Source organism: Marmota flaviventris, chromosome X, assembly GCF_047511675.1.
Source record: "Marmota flaviventris isolate mMarFla1 chromosome X, mMarFla1.hap1, whole genome shotgun sequence".
Taxonomy (NCBI): domain Eukaryota; kingdom Metazoa; phylum Chordata; class Mammalia; order Rodentia; family Sciuridae; genus Marmota; species Marmota flaviventris.
In genome coordinates this window covers 121,501,149-121,522,490 of record NC_092518.1, presented here as the reverse complement: position 1 = coordinate 121,522,490, position 21,342 = coordinate 121,501,149, and the positions used below count along the sequence as shown (strand labels likewise).

At 36.5% G+C, this 21,342-nt stretch overlaps 1 protein-coding gene across 5 annotated transcripts in view; it reads left to right on the top strand.

Annotated features, from left to right (window-relative positions):
* The window catches only part of Atp11c (ATPase phospholipid transporting 11C), a 184,634-nt gene that overhangs the window by 80,445 nt on the left and 82,847 nt on the right, over window positions 1–21,342 (top strand). For all 5 annotated transcript variants that reach the window (XM_071606843.1, XM_027940165.2, XM_071606840.1 and 2 more), the window contains exons 2-5: window positions 8,541–8,660; window positions 14,829–14,918; window positions 17,204–17,284; window positions 19,722–19,829. In XM_071606843.1, coding sequence (XP_071462944.1) covers window positions 8,541–8,660; window positions 14,829–14,918; window positions 17,204–17,284; window positions 19,722–19,829 — 399 coding nt within the window. The remainder of the gene's footprint in view (window positions 1–8,540; window positions 8,661–14,828; window positions 14,919–17,203; window positions 17,285–19,721; window positions 19,830–21,342) is intronic.

Below are 21,342 nucleotides of genomic sequence, written 5' to 3'. Positions count from 1 at the left end.
TTTTCCCTACCAATAGATCCTACCATAGATATAGCCTGATATTGTAGACATGTTTGATGAGGTAAGAAATAAGAGTCATATTGTCAAAATTGTGTTTTACTGAATGTGATACCATTGGATCATCCTTGGGGGAGAAAAGTTTTATGTTGACATAATTTTGGGAAACACTGATTGAATGAAGTTAAGGGGTTTCTTCTAGGCATTTTAGAGCTTTTGCTCTATGAGTATGCCAGGAGGAGGGAATACAGGAACAAGTTTCCCCCTTTTCTAAGGAACCTCATTGTTAACTTGTTCCATGCAGTGCAGTTTGGAAACATTCAGTGTTATGTTCTGATATTCTTGCCAATTCATCTCTCATATGAAATTCCTAATTAGCAGTACTCAAAAATCATACTAAAATTTAACAATCCAAACAAAATTTTTAATATACAATCCATTATTTACTGTTTTTATGTGTTCTTTTTGTGCCTCAGTGTACTAAAAGTTATGCATTATACTTCAAACATCAATAATTTTTTGATTTCTTTAAAGCATGTTTTAAGAATAATTACAATCAGATTATCTGTTAAATTTATGGCAACACTCAGTCTCTATAGTGCATAGCAGCTTCAAATCCAGAGCTTTGGGGGAGGAAATGGAGATTTAGAGACAATGTCAGCAATTCTGGTACAATTCTGAAGTGAGCATCTGTTTTGCCACAAAGGGAGAAATTAATTCCTAATTTTACTGCCAGGTGTCAGATCAACAGTTCTGAAAGACCAGTGGCATATGTTATAGACAATAGCCTACAGAGCTGTTCCAGTGGCCCTCCATTGCCAACATGATGTTTGTCTGCCAACTCCAGTCCTGTTCATTCATACTAAAGAACAAGGTTTTTAACACCAAGCACTGCCTGCCCGTTGATGAAATCTCACTCTGTCTCTTTGGTCAGGGACGGCATCAGAATTGCCTATATGCCTCCTGTAGAACCAGAAACTTCACTGCTTTAAATAAAACTTTTACACTTTTCAGGCACAGTAGTTGCACACCTGTAATCCCAGCGGCTTGTGAGGCTAAGGCAGGAGGATCGCAGGTTTGAGCCAGCCTTAGCAACTTGGTGAGGCCCTGAGCAACTCAGTGAGACCCTGTCTCAAAATAAACTATAAAAAAGGTCCGGAGATGTTGCTCAGTGGTTAAGCACCCCTAGTTTCAATCCCTGGTACCAAAAAGAAATTTATTCATAGATTATGGAGAGGATATTGTTCTGTGCTGGACCAGTTGCTGGAGTGTTGTTGTTGTTGTTGTGTTTAATAATTATTTTTTAGTTGTAGTTGGACATAATATCTTTATTTTATTTATTTTTATGTGGTAATGAAGATTGAACCGAGGGCATCGCATGTGCTAGGCAAGCACTTTACCGTTGAGCCATAATCCCAGCCCCCCAATTTTTTCTTTCATAATATATTGTATTTTTATGCCTTTATTTTTAAAAATTATTTTATTTCTTTATATGTGGTGCTGAGGATCAAACCCAGGGCCTCTCATCTGCTAGGTGAGCGCTTTTACTACTGAGCCACAACCCCAGCCCCTTTATGCCTTTATTTTATTTATTTATTTTTATGTGGTGCTGAGGATTGAACCCAGTGCCTTAACACATGCTAGGCAAGTGTTGTACCACTGAGCTATGACTATAGCCCCTGGGGTTTTAATATTCCCATAGTCAGTTAATATCTCTAAAACTCATCCTTTATTCATATGAACAGTTTGAAGTCATTGAAAGTAATCTCCAGATGTTTGTATTAATCTTACTATAAGCAATCTTTAGGTTATGTGACCTTATTTTAAAGATAAGAAAATTGAGGCTCAACTAAGTAAACTATTTTTCCCAAATCTCATGTTGAAGAAAACATAGGTATAAGTAATATTTTCCAGGATTATATATTTCTTGCTTCTCCTGTCCCCTGCAAACCTTATTCTGAAAACCTTTACCTATAGAGAAGATGCTTTATTCAAGAACAGACTTTTTTCTTTTTTTTTCAAACTTTTCTTTAAGACATTATAAATTGAGCAGAGAAGTTGGTTATTTTGTAATTATTGAATTGAAGATTAGAAATGCCTTATTGGAGAAATGGCTGCCTTATGAGAGTCAGAACTCAGAGCCTTCTCCCCCTTCTTTCTTTGCTTATTCAATCAAGCAATGCTTGAAACTTGCTTTTTTTAACCTGCCTTTTTTGTGTTAGGGATGTTAAGAAATAAAATGATATATCCTGGATGTGTTATTCAAATTAATTACATTTAAAAATGGACATTTTTTTCTGTTTTGCTTTCTGTATGATATTTAAAGATTTACTTGAAAAAACTCATTCATTGGTTTTATTGGTCACACTCCAGAATATATTTGAACTGTTATCCTTTCTAGGAAACTTTTTATCACTTTTGTAATAATGACACTATCACTAAAACAGGCAATAAAACCTTGTTCAGGTTATGCGGTACCTATTTTACAATATATAGATATAATTTCTCAACAGTTTATTATCCTCTTACACTATAATAAAAATTCTTTCCTGATGATCTAGAAACTAATTTTTGCATGAGAATTTCTCTGTTCTAGCTAATGATATTGGTAAAGGCACTACCCCCTACCCATACCCAGTGGCTCTTTATTGCCCTTTTTAGATACTACTATTTGTTCTTGAGACATAAAATTTTCTTACCTATGAGATTAAGGAAGATTTTTCCAGCCCTAAGGGACATTTCCACAGAAACCAACTGCTTAGGCCTTACATATATTTTTGTAATATATTTTTGAAACTTCAGTTGTTCAAGTGTTACAGTCACTCTCCTGGGGTGGGGAAACTCATATCCTAACAAATACCTAGATTATATCTCTTCCTCTTAAAGTATTTACCACTCTACAAGCAAGAGTTCAATTGAATTTGCCTCAGAAGTTTAATGTTTAGCCACATTTCTTATCATGTTCCATTTATTATCGTTAGAGATTAGGGGAAAAAAACTTTCCAAGAGGAGAGGATGCTATGGTCTTCAACTGATATTTTAAAATAATATTACTTTAAAATATAAAAGTTACCAAGGCATAGACAGGAGGTGTATTTCAGTGGTAGAGTGCTTGTTTTCATGCACAAGGCCCTGGATTTGATTTCCAGCACCAGGAAGGCAAAAAGTTACCACGACAAATTCAAGTTTTTGGAGAAAATTGAGGAAAAGGTGTGAAATGTGTGATAATGAAGACCAAGCCATCAGAGTTCTGCTTCCAACTTTTAAGGAGTAGACCAGGTCATCTAATGCTTCCTTTGCTGCCTCCAGTGGAAGTACATACACTCATCAAGCCATAGTTGGCTCTATTCCCAAGTTCTGGGAAACATTGCAAAGATCACAGGGGTTTGTAAAAGTTGCTTGGTAATCTGCAGCTTTCTCCTTATGATTTAGCAGCCCTCACCTCAGCACATTTTTACATGTCACTCTGCAGATGGTCCCATCTTTCCCTCCAGCCTCTGAGGGTTGGTAATCTATCTTATTTTGTTTTCTTTTTATATAGGTTGTGTTTTAGAGGTCCTAGGGACTTCTTTATTCTTGGCTTACAGGGTTATATGTATTTTTATCTCTTTCCTGGGGGCAATCATAAATGCTTAGCTGGATTGTCAGTTTTCCTCTCAATTGCTCCCCATCAATAGAAATTGAGTACCTTCCTATTTAGAGTTTTAAAGTTTGTTACATATTTGGAATGAAAGGTGGTATAGAGATATTTGTAGCAAAAGTGAAAAGTAACTTTAGGACCTCCTAGACTTGTGTACTTGTATGCATATTGTCAGTCTCTGGGTTAGGAAAGATACTGTTACCAAGGAAAGCTGAGTTGCTGAGTCTTGGTAGAAATTTTGAGAGTCTCAGGTTTCAGGTTACTTTCTATAAATGAAAGAACCTCTGAATCTTAAAAAAATAAAATAAAAAAACCTGGGGCTGGGGTTGTGGCTCAGTGGTAGAGTGCTATAAATGTAAAATAAAGATATTGTGTCCACCTAAAATTTAAGAATAAATATTTTTAAAAATCCCTGTTAGAATTTTTAATCAAAAAATGCTTACATTTTTTAGTTATTGATTATTATCCTGTAGAAAAGCTGCATTTCATTATTTAGAGACATGTTTCTATAGCCATTGAGGACCTTGGGGGAGGATCAAATTGGAAACACTTAGAATTGATTATCCCTGGTGAAATTAAATGGCTCAGTGGATCACTTTGATATAATGGAATCTCAAATAATTCTGAGCTTCCAAAAAGGTGTCATTCTTACCCAATTCTAACAGTCTGTGCATTTTCCTCAGTATTGTGCTTGCTAATTTAAGTATTTGGAGCTTAGTATCTATTTCCTATAGTAGTTTTTATTCAATTAAATATACTGCCACCAGGTAGCATCTAATTAGAGAGAATCTTTGTGTATAGGGATTAACATTGTATATTTGTCTTAGTTGTATGTCTAAGAGTTTCAGTAAATATAACCATATTAAAGTTTAAAGGGAAAATGACAGAAAATTTCCTGTCTCCACAAAAATGCCCTCTTCATCTTTTTTCACTTTCTCTGGCCACAGAGGGAGACACAGCTTAATTACTTAAGAAGTTGCAGTAAAGGCAAAATCTCAAAAGTGAGATTTTAGAGTTACAAATAAAATTGTGTATCAGGATTATTCATCTTGCTTGTTATAATGGAATGCGGGCTTAGAAACCTGAGCAGTTTGACCACCGAATATGTGGTAGTGATTTTTTTTTAATTAGTTGCGCATGACAATACAATGATCTTGACATATCATACATTTGAATCAAATGGGGTATAATTTCTCATTTTTCTGAATGTACAGGTTGCAGAATCACATTGGTTATACAGACACGTATATACATACTAGTGTCTATTTGGTAGTGATTTTAACCAAGATGCTTACTAAGCTGGAAATGTTCCCTGACACTTTAACACTCTCCTCCCTTCACAACCCAGCCCTCCAAATCCTAATATGGTAATTTGACTTTGGGAGCATTTTAATAGACGTATGAAATTTTGATGAAATGTCCTATCTTTCTTTCAATTTTAAGTTCATTTGTTCTTTTTGAGACTGATTATGCAGTTCAAAAACACTAGTGCTTGAGAGAAAAGAATATCTTTGGACCTGGAGTATGACCAGTCTTAAATCATTGCCAGGTCTTTAGGTTTTAATAAGGATTTTTGGTTCACTTTTATTTTCTATAGGAATTCAATGAGAGTAGTTGATGACCAATAAAAATAATGCTGTAATTGCTGAGGAAGACATCAGTTAAGATTTTTTGTTGATAACTCAAGTAGCTTTGTATTTTATCAGGGCCTATAATTTCATTAGCATTGATCTAAATAATTGAAGGGAGATTAACTATGCAAAATTAAACAGTGAAGGAGAATTTAATTCATGAACAGTTTAAAATGGTTAGGGGTAATTTATACTTTTATTCATTGAAAAGCAAATTGTTTGAATTATTTTAATCACAGCTAAAATGTAGGATTATGACTGATACATTAAAATTTTGTAGGGTGTTAGTTGCTGACAATCACTAATTCAGAGTCTGCCAGTAATTCTCAGCCCTGGTTGCAAATTAGGATTATCACCTGAGGAGCTTCCAGAGAAATTAGATACTAGCTAAAATACTCAGACATCAGTGTTTTTAAAGCCAGTGTATAGCCAGGATTAAGAATCTATAGTTAAACTGGGTGTGGTGAATCATGTCTGTAATCCCAGCAATTTGAGAGGCCAAACAGGAGGATCAAGGCCAGCAAGATCCTAAGCAATTTAGTGAGACCCTGCCTCAAAATAAAAAGGGATGGGGATGTGGTAAAGTACTCCTGGGTTAAATCCCCAGCCCTTCCTCCCCCAAAGAAGAAAGACTCTATGGGTAACTGCCCTTAATTCTGCCAACACCTGGAAAGGATGAAGACGTAGGCTTTGTTTAAAATCTTGTGTCTGATGATCTTGTATTTAGGACTCTATTTTTGTTCAGTACTTTTCTACTTATGGGTCTAGAGGCAATCAGGAAACAAATTGTGCTTCCAACAATTGTCCATTTTTTGTAATTAGTGAATACATGGGATTTTAAGGTGGTAATAGTTGAATAAGAGTACCATTTGATTTTTACTGAAAGGTTATTTTTTGCCTTTTAAAAACAATACTCAGATTATACTGTAAAGATACACATCAAGAACACAAGAGGGTGATTTTTATCTTTTTTTTAATAGAATGCCTTTATTTTATTTTATTTTTTTTATGTGGTGCTGCCAAGGATAGAACCCAGTACCTCACACATGCTAGACAAGCACCCTGCCCAGTGGATTGAAATTACTATGTTGGTAGAGGTGTGTATATTTGAGTGCAGATCCTTGCAGTGACTGTTGTTAGATGATGATATTGAGGACCTTGATGATATTGAGCTCCAGCCCCTGATTTTTATCTTTTACAAAGAAATTTAAATAACTTTCTCAGTTAATTCCTATATCTTAAGTATACGTTTAAATATTTTTGATACTTTTTATGTAGCACGTGATGTGTCATTAAAACCGAGTTTGTGGGGCTTTGGCTATGGCTGTGGCTCAGTGCTAGTGCACTTGCCTGGCATGAGTGAGGCACTGGATTCAATTCTCTGCACTGCATGTAAATAAATAAAATAAAGGTCTATCAACAACTAAAAAAAAAAAAAAAAAAACCCGAGTTTGTGCTGGTTGTAGTGGTGCATGCCTGTAATCTCAGCAGCTTGGGAGATTGAAGCAGGAGGGTCGTGAGTTCAAAGCCAGCCTTAACCAACTTAGTGAGATCCTAAGCAACTCAGCGAGACCCTGTCTCTAAATAAATACAAAAAAAGGGCTGGGGATGTGGCTCAGTGGTTAAGGGCCCCTGAGTTCAATCCCAGTACAAAAAAAAAAAGTTTTTGCTAACACTTCAGTTTTTTTTTTAAATGCTGTTTCTAAGGACATTTGAATGGGAATCAGTCCAGGATGGACTCTACTAATGAATTACAATGTGTTTATGAGGTGGCAGGAATCATACATACACTTTCACTAGACTACATTGGGTACCATCCAAATGGGAATTTTTTTTTAATGCTTCCTCCTTGGAGTTTCTCTACCTGGCAAAGGTACTGTATTGTTCAAAATCAAAAAAACTAATGTCACTGTTTTAACACTCTACATTGGAAGCAAGTGGAAAATTATAGTGAATTTACTTATGAGTTCAGGATTTCCATTTTTATGTAAACCAAACAATTTTAAATAGTTGTAGAAAAGTCTACCCAGAGATTGCATGTTCATCAGATTTTAGGGTGAAACAGGCATGGGAAAGTCATCTACTTCATGCTACCTCACCCCCAGTCCCCAGGCAGCTCCAAACGCAAACCTGCCTGAACTGTTTTGCCCTATTTTGAATAATGCTCAGAAGTGGTCATTCTACAGCTTCCTTCAGACCTCAATATCATCATTTAACAACAGTCACTGCCAGGATCTGCACTCAAACATACACACCTCTACCAACATAGTAATTTCAATCCATTTTCTCCAATTTATTGAGATGGAGGTCACTTAGGCCTTATTCTGTAAATGCCATTGAAATGTAGGGAATTCATAAACAAAACCATATGCCTGGAAAATTGCATTTTGGCTTTTCCTTTCTATGTTCTCTGGCACAGAAGAAATCATAGATGATTAAGAATCAGGAAAAGTACTAGTTCATGTTTATTTTAAGTCAGTTGGTGGCCACTGTAATCAAGGAGAGAAATCTATATTAGCAGTGCAAGAAACATCCTGCCTCACTGACACTTTACCTCCTTTGCTCCTTTCCACTTGTAGAATAACCTGAGAACTTGCTTGAAAGGCAGCTCTTCCTTATTTTCTTCATAGCTACTGCTTGCTGTGTGTAAAACTAAACAACCATATGACTATTAAAGAATGCAAATTACATTGTATGTATGGACTTGACTTCTTTGTAGTTCTAATTGGTGCATTATAAGGATCAGATCTATTGTAAAGACTACAACAGAAGACAGGAGTAGGGGTGAAGCCAAATGAAGTATGAATCTTGCAGTTTTGTTCACTTTGGGGTGAAAAATGGATATTATGGGAAATTTTTACTGCTTTTATCAGTAAACTGTTTTAGACCCTGTATATTATGGTTGCAGACAGAAGACAGTCAATGAATCAAAGCTACTATTCTGGTAAAGGTATTGTTTACTGCTTTCAGGAACTGTGCCATATTTTGGGGAGAATTTCCCTGGACTCCTTTGGATGTTTTCTTTCATCATTTTAGAATTATACTTGTTGGCCTCACAATGTGTTGGGTTCAAACAACACATTTACTAATCTTCCCAAAATCAGCAACTAAAAGCTTAGTGGATTTTGAATTTCCTAACAAGGATTTCTCCTCTCCCTACTACTGTCTCTCCCCAGATTATAGCCAAACATGCTTAGACAAGAATTTAAGCTTGGTAGAAGCATGGAAAAATGTGATATAAAGTTGACTTTTTCCCTCTTTCTCTTGATCAGTGTGCTGGAGAGGAAAAACGAGTTGGTACACGCACAGTGTTTGTTGGCAATCATCCAGTTTCAGAAACAGAAGCTTACATTGCACAAAGATTTTGTGATAATAGAATAGTCTCATCTAAGGTAAGTTTTTTTTTTAACTCAATGGATGTTCACATGGATAATGTACTTATTTACATAATTATTTGTTATTCTTAGGAAGCTGGTACATTTATATATGCATACATGGTTATATAATTATACAGATTTTATTTCGGGTAAGTGTTCCCCGAAAGATAGCTTATCTTTTTAAAGCTCATCATTTTGTTTTATTATAGCTGAAAGTTCATTCACTTGCCTCCCATTATGATTCACAGTGCCTGTTGATTATGCATATAATGTTAAGCCTTAAAGTGTGCTAAAAGTAGTAATTATTGGGCTGGCTGTAGGGTTCAGTGATAGCACACTTTCCTAGAATGTGTGAGGCCTTGGGTTTCATCTCTAGCAACTGGGCAGGATGGGTAGTAATTATTCACTTGTGCAAAGCGTCCTAAATTGGCTGGCCTAGGATATAAATGATTTGCATTCTTTTTGGAGTGTGCTATTCTGGTACGTTTTTCATTTGTATCTCTTTTTTTTTCCCCTTCCTCCCCTATCTTGTTTCTCACATACATTCATGGGTACATTCTGCTCAATAAAAGGGTACACTCTGCCCAGTATGCGGTTTGACCTGTGACCTGCTGAGAGTTCAGTCATTATAGCTGTGTCACCATTTGAATAATCTTCTTACTTCAGAATAGCATAATGCTAAGAGCACTGGTCTGGAATTTTTGTATACCTGCATTTAAATCCTGACCCATCCATTTACTGGCTTTTCACCTTGGCCAAATTAATTGCTCTGAGTCTGAGTGTCCTCATTTGTGAAATACTCCATATGTAAAAACTCCATATGTAAATACTCCATATGTAAAAACACTTCTTGTACTGGTACACAGGAGTCATCATTCTACAAGCATTATTTTGCTAAGTTTTACTCCTGGCTGACTGGGTTAGGTGGTAAATGGCTGGCCCACTGCTGTCTCTTACAGCATAGAACAGATCTTGAAATTTTCCCTTATTGTTTTGAACAACCAACAATAAAAAATTAAAAAAAAAAAAAAGAAATTTTCCCTTACTTCCTCAGGCAGCCTGGCAAGGCAGAGCTAAAATGTTGGTGACATTTGTGTGTTTGCAACTACTTATGACCTAAAACAACAGAATTATACTTTCCTTAAAAAATATAATATTTTGATTTTTAAACATGCGTTTGATTTCTCTTTTGGGTAATAATATATAAGAGATTTTTAGTTGGAAGATCAACATGTAAAATGTAGACAGGACGTGTGAAAACTATTGTCTAATGAGATCTATAGGCCTATAGAAAAAATATAAATATATTTGGATAAAATGTCTGCTTCCTGCTATTCTTAAACCCTATGGCACAAATTTAATCATCAGCCAGAGGTTTACATACTTATGCTCAAGAGAATAAATAGCCTGTTCAATGGAAATATTGAATCATCCTTTGCTATCCAAGTAAACAATTAGTGTAAACCTTTGACTCAGAATCAGACTTACAGAGCTGAAAGATCCTAAGATGTCATCTTGTTCACCTTGCCGAATTACAGAACAAGAAACTAATCCCACAGAAATTAAGTTAGTGGCATGGTCACCACAGAGAGTTAGTGATAAAGCTGGGAACACAACTACTTTATAAAGTCTAATGGCTCTGAAAAAAAAAAAGAGCCCTTTTCATATTATGCTGTTTGTATATTCAAGAGAGAATTTGGCTATTAGAAGAAGAAAGGGAAGAGAGTAATAAGAGAAACAAAAACAAAAGAAATAAGAAATCTTAATACCCAACAGAGAAAATAAAGCAAAATAACACACACACACACACACACACACACATACACACACACACACAAAGATTAAAACAAGCAAAAAATAATGTGCTGAACTGAGCTTTGAATGTACTGGCATGAACCAACCAGCACAGCAAGAACACCAAAAGGGTGGAGGGTTCTTACTGAAAACATTGCATGTGTTGAGTTGGTTAAAGCTGTTGACAAGGATGGATATTCACTGCTTATGCCAGACTGCCCTTTTATTTCTTCTTGCACTGTATAACACTTAGAGAAAGCAAAGGCTGGGAGGTCATTAAACCTTTCCTCTTTTGGTGTTGCTCAGCAACTACCAGCTGGAGCCTCCTGGAATCAAAGCTGGTTGAAATAGCTCTCAGCTTCCCTTCTCACTAGTATAAGGTAGGAGGGAATGGGAAGTATTGTCAATTGGAGTTTTGTCTGGACACACTAGATTCATGCGCTCCCAGAGCAGGGCTGATGCAGAGTTCCTAATGGGAGGTTTTTGTGGCTGATGTTTAGCACTGATCAGAACATTGGAACTTTTTTGGGTGGTATCTCTAGGGCTGGGCCAATGCTGATCTTTACTGGGCATCTGGATCTCAGGATTCTACTGAGAATTCTACTCATAGGGTAGGGTAACCAACCTCCACAGGTCTGGCACATTGTACCACCCTTGAATGTGGCCTTCCAGGGTCAGTGTCTGAATGTAATTACATCTACCTGTTCAGTTTCCTGACCTTCTCCACCTGGTCATGTGAGTCACCAGAGTCAAAGGGAAAGTGAGTTTCACTCCCATCCATATCTTTGACCTGAAGCCCCTAGGGTATAGTCTTCTCTGTGCCTATTTTAATCACATTCTTATAGGTGCATCCAAGGCATATGGTAAGCATTTGCTGGGAAAGTTTGGTATGTCCTGGGCTCCTGTAGCAGCAAACTGCAGTGTAGATCTTCAAGATGGCTCCCCACCTCAGCTATCTACTTGCCAGTTGAGAAACAGCACTTTTCAGACCCCAGCTTGCTGTACAACCTTTGATTCAGCTAGATTCAAACTGTTTTGATATTCTACATTTTTTTAAAGAAAGTTTGTCTGCTGTATTTTTTAATCTATTAATGTTACCACTCTCTTATGCAGCAAACTGGCTGGTGCCTCCACTGGCTTTGCTTCAGTGTCTCAAAATTTAAAAATGGGCTGGGGATGTGGCTCAGTAAGTTAAGCCCCTCTGGGTTCAATCCCTTGTATCAAAAAAAAAAAATCATCAACAGAATTTATTCTACTTCTACTTCTCTCTCTCCCCCTCCCTCCCGCTCTCTCCCTCCCCTTCGCCCCTCTCCCTCCCTCCCTTCCCCCTTCTCCCTCTTCCTTCTTCCCTCCCCACCTCCTTTCCCTACCTCCCTTCCCCCTTCTCCACCTCCCTCCCTCCCTCCCCTTCTCCCCCTCCCTCCCTCCCCTTCTCCCCCTCCCTCTCCCCCTCCCTCCCTCACCCCTTCTCTCCCTCACCCCCTGCTCTCCCTCACCCCCTGCTCTCCCTCACCCCCCTGCTCTCCCTCACCCCTTTCTCCCTCCCTCACCCCCTCTCTACCTCCCTCACCCCCCTCCCTCCTTCCCCCCTCTCTACCTCCTAACCCCCTCTACCTCCTAACCCCCTCTACCTCCACCTCTCTCTACCTCTCCCCCCTCTCCCCCACTCTCCCCCCTCCCCCACCCCTGGGCAATACCAGGGATTGAATCCAGGGCTGCTTAACTGCAGTCTGGCTGGGCACAAAATCACGAGCCACTCACAGCCTTGTAGATTCAAACAGCAAGTCTTTATTCCCGACCTCTCACCGGCACTCTACATGCAGGTTCTGGGGAAAAAAATCCACACCTCCACCAGGCTCTGCATCCCAAAATACTCTCTGAATCCCGCTGAGAACTCAATGGGAACTCAAGGAGTGGGCAGGAGCCTGAGGCAGCAGGATACGCCCTATTCCCAGCAGGGTCCACCTTAAACCTAGAACCGCCCTAAACCCAAGGAGGGGGATACTCCCTATTCCCAGCAGGATACACCCTAAACCTGGACCCACCTTAATCCAGCAGGATCCTCCCTAAACCCGGATCCACCCTGGTCCTTGAGCAGGGTCACCTTTCTCAAACATTCATGCAATGTCACTGCAAATGACCTGGGTCCAAGGCAAGCCCATTTCCACAATGGAGAGTCCTTCCTCTAAGCAACATGGGGTAGGCTGACAAGGAAATTTCCATGTGTCATTCCTACTTAGCTATGGCTCTCAGCACTTAACCAATGAGCCACATCCAAAGCCCCTTTTAAAAAATCATTATGGATGCAATTAATGTACCTTGCTAAGTGGCTAAGGCTGGCCTTGAGTTTGGGATTTTCCTGCTTCAGCTTCCCAAGCTGCTGGGTTTATAGGAATGGGCCATGGCACCTGGTTTCTTTGCAAGAATTTACATCAGGTGTGGTGGCACACACCTTTAATTCTGGTGACTCAGGAGGCTGAGGCAGGAGGATTAAAAGTTTGAAAGTAGCCTCAGCAACTTAGGGAGGCCCTAAGCAATTTAGCAAGACCCTGTCTCAAAATAAAAAATAAAAAGGGCTGGGGATATGGCTCAGTGGTTAAGTGTCCCTGTGTTTCTGTCATAAGTTCAAAAGGAACTTATGACAGAAACACTCAGTTCTCATCACTGTATTTTAAACAACTCCTATTCACATTTTCTTGCTGTGATTAACATATTTTTATGGTTGGTGGCAACTCAATAAGCCTGAGAGTCCACTTTTTAGATAAACAGTTTGAATAATTTGGTGTACATGACTCTGATGCAATTTCATTTCTAATTAGAAAACTCTAAAAAGTAGGTTTCTCCTTTCTCTGTTATAATATTACATTTTATATTATGTTTACAATATGTTATATATTTATATTATATTTACAATATAAAAAGGTGTGATTAAATCTTAATTTGCCTTTTAGTTAAGTTAGTAAACAGCCAAGGCACAAGTTTTAATCAAAATTTCTTGATTAAAGGGGTATTGAGGATATAGTTCAGTGGTAGAGCACTTGCCTAGAATGTGTGAGACCTTAGGTCTCATCCCCAGCACCATAGAAGTTTTGTTTTTTTTTTTTTTCTTAATTAAAAAATCTCTGTTTTTTGTGCTAGGCACTTTTGATGAGGGAACTTATGGCACCCTGAGGTCTAAATAGCTAATGCCCTGATGAAGGAGAGAAGAGAACATATAAAAAATAGTTTCCTAATTATTTGCATTTCTAATTAGAAAACTATAAATAGTACGTTTCTCCTTGTCTCATGCTTTGTGAGTGGCTTTTCACCTTATTAATGGATCTGTTCTCATATTATGCAAATAATTGATGTGGAGATGTTTCAAGTCTAGAATTAGCCTTTTATGTTAAGAATCATTACTTTCTAGGTTCTGGTCGTTATTAAGATATCTAGAATCAGGCATGGTGGTTCATGCCTGTAATCCCAGCAATTTGGGAGGCAGAAGCAGAAGAATTGAAAGTTTGGGGGCCAGCCTCAGCAACTTAGTAAGCCCCTAAGCAACTTAATAAGACCCTGTCTCAAAATAAATAAAAAAATTTAAAAAAATATATCTATAAAGTCCCATTTCTTAAGGTGACTTTTATATGACCTTGTCCTTGAGCTTAAAGTATCAGTGAGAAAATATATGTGGTTTGATAGTTGGCCAAAAAATTCTGTCATTCTGTCCTTCTCTCCATGTAGAATTTGGCATTGAAAACTTTACAAAAACCCAAGGGTAGAATGCTATTGTTTAAAGTGACAGCCCTGTATGATTCAGTGTTATGTGTCTGTACATCTCCTCAGCTGTCATGAAGACGGGAGGTACTGGTAAGGACAGTTTTATCTCTAATAATGTTCAAGACTCCAAAAATTAATGAAGCCATGGGAATTTGTTCATTCATTTATTCAAATAATCTATTTGTACCAGGCACTGTGCTAGGTGTTGGGGAAAAATTAGTAAATAAGACAGATGAGCAGTCTACTCCATAGAAATCATTGTCTTTTGAGGGAGAAACTTAAATAAAAAAATGTATACATTTATACTTCACTGTAATGAGTCCCCTCAAGGAAGTATCACTATAGGATAATCTGAGAGCATATAATAAGGAACCTATTTTAGATTGGCTTAGATAAACCAAAAGTATGAAACTAAATGGCCATTGTAATGCTCAGAATGAAACTTCATTTCTGAAAAAAAAAATTATATACCATACCTTTAACTATATTCTTAGGCATATATGTGAGCTTTGGGTTTCAAAGTGTTGTATATACTAAATATCAGTTTACAGGATGACCTGGACCCATATAAGTCCTTACTATTAGGATTTTTCAACTTTCCTTTCTAATATTTTTTTTCTTGCTTGCTTATAGTATACACTTTGGAATTTCCTCCCAAAGAACCTGTTTGAACAGTTTAGAAGGATTGCAAATTTTTATTTTCTCATCATTTTCCTTGTACAGGTAAGAACTCCATAAACAACTGTTCAACTTTGAGAATTTGAGAGTCTTGATTGATTCAAACAATTTCTAACCTTATGCCCTGTGATTAAAAACAAAGATGTTCCAAAACTGATTATAATAGCAGTTTTAAAGTAGAAATAATTACCTAAAGATTTATATGATTTTATAGATTTTTGAAGTTGCATCTTTATTAGGAAATTCATGGAGATTTTATTTCATTGTTCTTTCTTTTAAATTTTCATTAATTTCATATATTTGTTCATCCAAGAAGGATATATCTCATATCATTAAACAAGTTGATATACATGAAAATCAAAATTCATTTACATTAATAGTTTTATTTTGTTAAACATCAGTGCCAGCCTAATTGAAAACTTAATCACTTATCATCATAATTACCAGTTTTGCTCTGCCTCATTCACTTACTCCCTTGAAGCATGAGAGCCTAGTAGATTGATCTGTTTCTGTGTTCTTACTATGCTTTTGCATTTTAAATTTTAGAAGTTTAAATTGTGTCTTCTGTCTTTAAGTCTATAAACTCTTAAACTCTTTCGGTCACCGTATTTACCTCTGAAAATTTTTACTGCATTAAAGGTGCTGTGTTTTTCTTGTCTCATTTTTAAATAAAGCCAAAAAATTTCAATGAAATTGCTCAAATACTTGTTGATGTTAAGTGGTTCTGTTCATCCACTTTTAGGCTTTTAGTCTATGATACTATAATTGAGTTTAGCCCTGCTACTTAAAACCAGTCTGGGACATAATATATGAAAGAGCCAATTTGAATACAAACGATGGAATATTTGAAAAGTAGGTACTTAAGAACCACAGTCAGATGTCTTAAGGACCTAAAATAAATAACATAGTGGATTCTGCTTATGAGAGTCATTCTACTTGGTGGGTAGTACCTCTCAATTTCATTTAGTAAATGTGTACCAAGCACCTATTGTGTGCTATGTAGCAGTCCAGACAACAAAAGTGATTGCAGCTATGATGAAGATCAAGCTATGACTTTTCTACTCTTAAGGAATTTTATAGCTGAGAAGACAGTCATGAATTTGCTTAATGTAGTAAGGATCATTTATGTGAATGATCAAAATGGTATGAGTATACAGTAGGAGTTATGATTTTTTCCCTACCCAAGAGGAGCTTGAGAAGGCTTCAAAAGGAAGGTTAGTATCCAAACTGAGCCTTGAAGATTTAGTAGAGAAGAGGTTACATAAAGACATGGAACCATGTAAAAACCTCTTATGTACACTTCTTTGTGGCAGAGGCAGGCCTGGCTGGAGGTTGGAGATAAGAGTCAGTGAGTTGTGAGAGCAGACTGAAGTCATGATCTCTCTCCCTCCAATCTAGTTCTCTTTCAATATATCCTATTTCAGTGAATGACAATGTCCACACAGGCATGTTAACCAGATTCTTGGCAGACATCTTTAATCAATACTTACATCTAGTTCCTTACCAGTTTTGCTATTTTCATAAATTCTCTGTTACTTCTTTTCATGCCTGTTGTTTCCACTGAAATCCAAGCCATCATCTTTCATTTGATAATAGCAGTGGCCTCCCAAATGGACTGTCTTTCTACTCTTGTTTCTTTCTAATCTATCATACACAAAGCATGGAGAAAGATCTTTTCAAGATGCAGTTCTATTCATGTGATATCTCCCTACCCCAAACCTTCAAGGATTTCATACTGTTCACAGAATGAAGAATAAACAGCTTACCCTGGCCCAGCGGACCCTGCACAGTCTGGCCCCTTCTTCCTCTTCCAGCTTCATCTCATGCCACACTTTCTCTTGCTAATGGCTTCCTTTATTTTTTTTCCTACATATGCCCTTCTCCCTCCTACCATAGATACTTTGTATATACTGTTTGCTGTACCTGAAAAACCAACTTTGATCTAGTTAACTTTGATTTCCCCTTCAGATTTCACCATCTGCACTCTTACTTTAATGTCTGATTTTTCCCTGTGAGCTTTCTGCTATATGAAGGCAAGGGACTTGCCTCTATCTCATTTAAAGTAGGATCTCTGGAGACTAGCTGAAGCACAGGGACCGACACAGTGCTACTCAACAGATAGGTGGTAAATAAATGGATGTATTTCAATAAAGGACCAAGTTTCTTAAAACTAACTGCTATGTGGATTGTTTTAATGAAAATTAACATTGACTCTGCTACTGGACTGTGTTTTGTCTGCATTTCTGTCTGAAATGTTTACAACATGTAAGTGCTGCATGTGAATTAATAGCTAATTTTCATTTTACTTTCAATTTAATTTCTTCACCTAGGTCACAGTAGACACACCAACTAGCCCAGTTACCAGTGGACTTCCACTTTTCTTTGTTATAACTGTTACAGCCATCAAGCAGGTAACTTTCTTATTTACATTTATGTCTGCATTTCAGTCTATGTTGATTTGAATTTCATTGTCAAAGGCTCGTTTTCATATTTATATATTGTGGGCAGTATCCTTGATAGATTTAGTTTATATTTAGTTCCCATTGAAAACCTAGTTAAATGATAGTAAGGCACATCCTTAATTTATTTGTTCTTTTCTTCCTCTATATCTGTGTGGGGGTATGTGAAAATAAAAGAGTGGGTAGAAGATATAGCTCAGTTGGGAAATGGGAAGCAGGCTTTTATCATGGATTAATTGTTCTAGTGTAGTAAGTCTGAATGAAAATTTCCCACGCCAGTAGATTTTTTTTTTTTTTTTTTGTCATTGTAGCCTATAGCACAGGACTTGAGGTACAAATATTTGAATTTTATAATTTCCTGATGGTGCTAATAGGCATGGGTGGGTAAAGAGAGCTTTTATTCCTACTTCTAGTCAGAGGTGATGAGATGCCACAGATGGTTATGTGGACTTCTTTGAAGTATTTTGAGCATTTTGTTTGCTAGTACCAAACTTGCCCGTGAAATTGAAAATGGAACAAGAAATTGGAGGTGAAGGGGTGGGTTAAAAGTATTTATCATGTACTGGGACAGTCCACAGGATCTGATTATTTAAAACATACATTTAGATAGTACTTATCAAAGTGCTTTTAAAAAGTACCCCATGGAGACTTGCAGAATGAAGGTCAACTTAACAGTTTTAGGAATAAGATTACCTTTCTTCTTGGGGTTATCTGGTCTTGAATCTTGCCTACCAACAACTGTAAAAATATTTTATCAAGTGTTTGGTTGCTAAATAAAGACTTGGAATGTTCTTTTCCTCAGACTGTTAGGATTATTTTCTTTAATGTCATAAAATTACTGGTTCTAAGAATAGTATGTATGATTTGCAAAGGCTTTTACAGATTTCATTCTACTCCCAGTACTACTTCATTGTAGGGCCTTTCTTTCTTCACCACCATTACAGAATATACCCTATGAAGTGATAGACTAGCTTTGTCATAAAAAGAGACAAGGAAAAGAAGGTGATCAAGAGATTTTCAGTTGTCTTTAAAAAAAAAAGTACAGACATTATTACAACAACAAAAAGCAAAAAAATTATTTTTATGCTTCTGGAGGCTGGAAAGTTCAAGATCAAAGTGCTGGTATGGTGAAGGCCTTCATGTTGCAGCCTCACAAGGCAGAAGGGGCGAAACAGTCAAAATAGAGGAATGTTGTGTACTCAAATGGGAAGAGCAAAAGAGAGTGAATCCACTCCTTCAAGCCTTTTGTAAGGATCCTCATCCAATCCATCAGGGATCTACTGGCATGACTTAATGATATAAAGGACCCATCTCTTAAAAAAAAAAAAATATATATATATATATATATATATATATATATATATATATATATATATATATATATATATATATATATATTAGTTGTAGATGGATGCGATACCTTTATTTTATTTGTTTATTTTTATGTGGTGCTAAGGATCAAACCCAGGGCCTCACAAATGCCAGGGAAGTGCTCTACCACTGAGCCACAACCCCAGCCGCAGGATCATCTCTTAATGCTACCACATTAATGATTGAATTTCAGCACTCTCTGATTACTTTTAACCCTAAAAAACTGAGCACCACGTTTCATTTTCTCACTAAGCGGAGAAGTTTAGCTGTTAATTTCTACAATTTATAGTGGATTCTCTGCCAAACCAATCCTAACTTGCTTTTACTATTCTTGGCTTGTGGAAAAGAATTATAATATTTCCTTGGAGGTAATCAGCCCAACAGTCTACTTCAAAATATTGAAAGATTAAGTATACAAGAAAATAAAAACTCAAATGGCTCTTTCTCATATTAAAAATGTGGAGATACTTAACATTAATTTGAATAAGAGTAGAAATAAAAGAATAAATTTTAATCCTCCAGATAACGAATATCAAAGCTCTAATGCCTGCATTTCTTTTAATATTTATCTGAATAATGGAGGAAACTTTTAATACCATAAAGCTATTTACCTATGGGATAGTTTGAATGTGTATCTTATGGGGCTGGGGTTGTGGCTCAGTGATAGAGCACTTGCCTAGCACATGTAAGGCACTGGGTTCAATCCTCAACACCACATAAAAATAAATAAAATAAAGGTATTGTCTATCTACAACTAAAAAATATTAGAAAGAAAGAAAGTGTGGGCTGGGGATATATCTCCAGTTTGTAGAGTATTTGCCTTGCATTCACAAAGGGGAAAAAAAAGTGTCTTAGATTTGCCATTAAAATATGCATCATTGTCTCTTTAGCATTCTGAGTTGAAATTAATACTCTAATTTTAAATATCTGCTGTTGATTCATGGGAGGATTATACGGATTTATTAACAGTTTATTTTATTGTTTGAACTTGATTATATAGTTATTTTTATCCTTCTAGGGATATGAGGATTGGCTGAGACACAGAGCTGACAATGAAGTCAACAAGAGCACTGTTTACATTATTGAAAATGCAAAGCGAGTGCAAAAAGAAAGTGAAAAAATTAAGGTATTTTTTAGTATCCTTTTTTTACTGTGGCAAAATGTATATTTTAAAGTGTATGATTCAATGTCCTTTAGAACATTCACAATGGTGTGCAACTATCAACACTATCTAGTTCCAGAATATTTTTTTCAACCAAAAATGAAACCCCATACCTATTAAATAGTCATTCCACATTTCTCCCTCCACCCAAGCCCTGGGAAAACAACTTTTTGTCTCTATGGACTTACATATTTAATAATTTTTATAAATGGAAACATATACTATGTAGCCTTTTATATCTGGCTTCTTTCACTTGATAATATTTTTTAAATGCATCTGTGTTGTAGCATGTATTAACAATTCATTTCTTTGATGGCCAAATAGTATTCCACTATGGATATACCACAGTTTACTTATGATAGCTAATGAATATTTGGGTTGTTTCTACCCTGGGGCTATTCAGAATATTGCTGCTAAGAACATTCTAGGACAAGTTTTTGTTTAACATGTATTTGCTATTCTTTGGGATATATACCTAAGAAGACAATTGCTAGGTCTTAAGGTAATTTTATGGCTAACTTTTTAATGAACCACCAAACCGTTTTCCATAGTGGCTGTATCATTTACATTCCCACAGCAATGTATGGGAGTTCCACAGTACTATTATATTTTTAAGATGCCAGGCAGTTCATTTTTTAAATTAAAACCAGTCATTATTATTACTACCCAGTAGGACCCCTGTCAGCATTTTAGACTTGTCCGTATCAGATCTTTTTGGTTCTCAGTAGAGTTCTTAAATTAATCAACTATTTTTAGAGGAATTTCAGGTTCATAGCAGAATTTAACAGAAAGCAAAGAAAGTAACCTATATGCCCACTGTGCAGCCACACTCATATCCTCTTCTTCCATCAGCATCCCACACCAGAATGATGTTTTTTACAATCAATAAATCTACTTTGGCACACTATTTTCACCCAAAGCCCATAGTTTACATTAGTGATCACTCTCTGTGTTATATTCTATGGGTTTTGACAAATATATGTCATGTATCTGACATTGAGATATCATATAGGATAGTTTCAGTGCCCTCAAAATCTTTTTTTTTTTTTTTTTTGTGCCTATTTATCTCACTCCCGGCCTTCACCTCTGGTAAATACTGATACTTTGTCTCCAGAATATCATATTGTTAGAATCATAAATATGTAATCCTTTCAAATTGACTTCATTAACTTAGTAATGTATATTCATGTTTCCTCCATTTTTTATAGTTTGATAGCTCATTTTTTTCTAGTGATGAATAATATTCCTTTTTTTTAAAGAGAGAGAATTTTTTAATATTTATTTTTTAGTTTTCGGTGGACACAACATCTTATTTTATTTTTATGTCATGTTGAGGATCGATCCCAGCACTCTGCACATGCCAGGCAAGTGCGCTACTGCTTGAGCCACATCCCCAGCCCAATATTCCATTTTTTTAGTGTGCCACAGTTTATTTGTATATCCACTTCTTGGAGTGCATTTTACTTTAAAGTTCTGG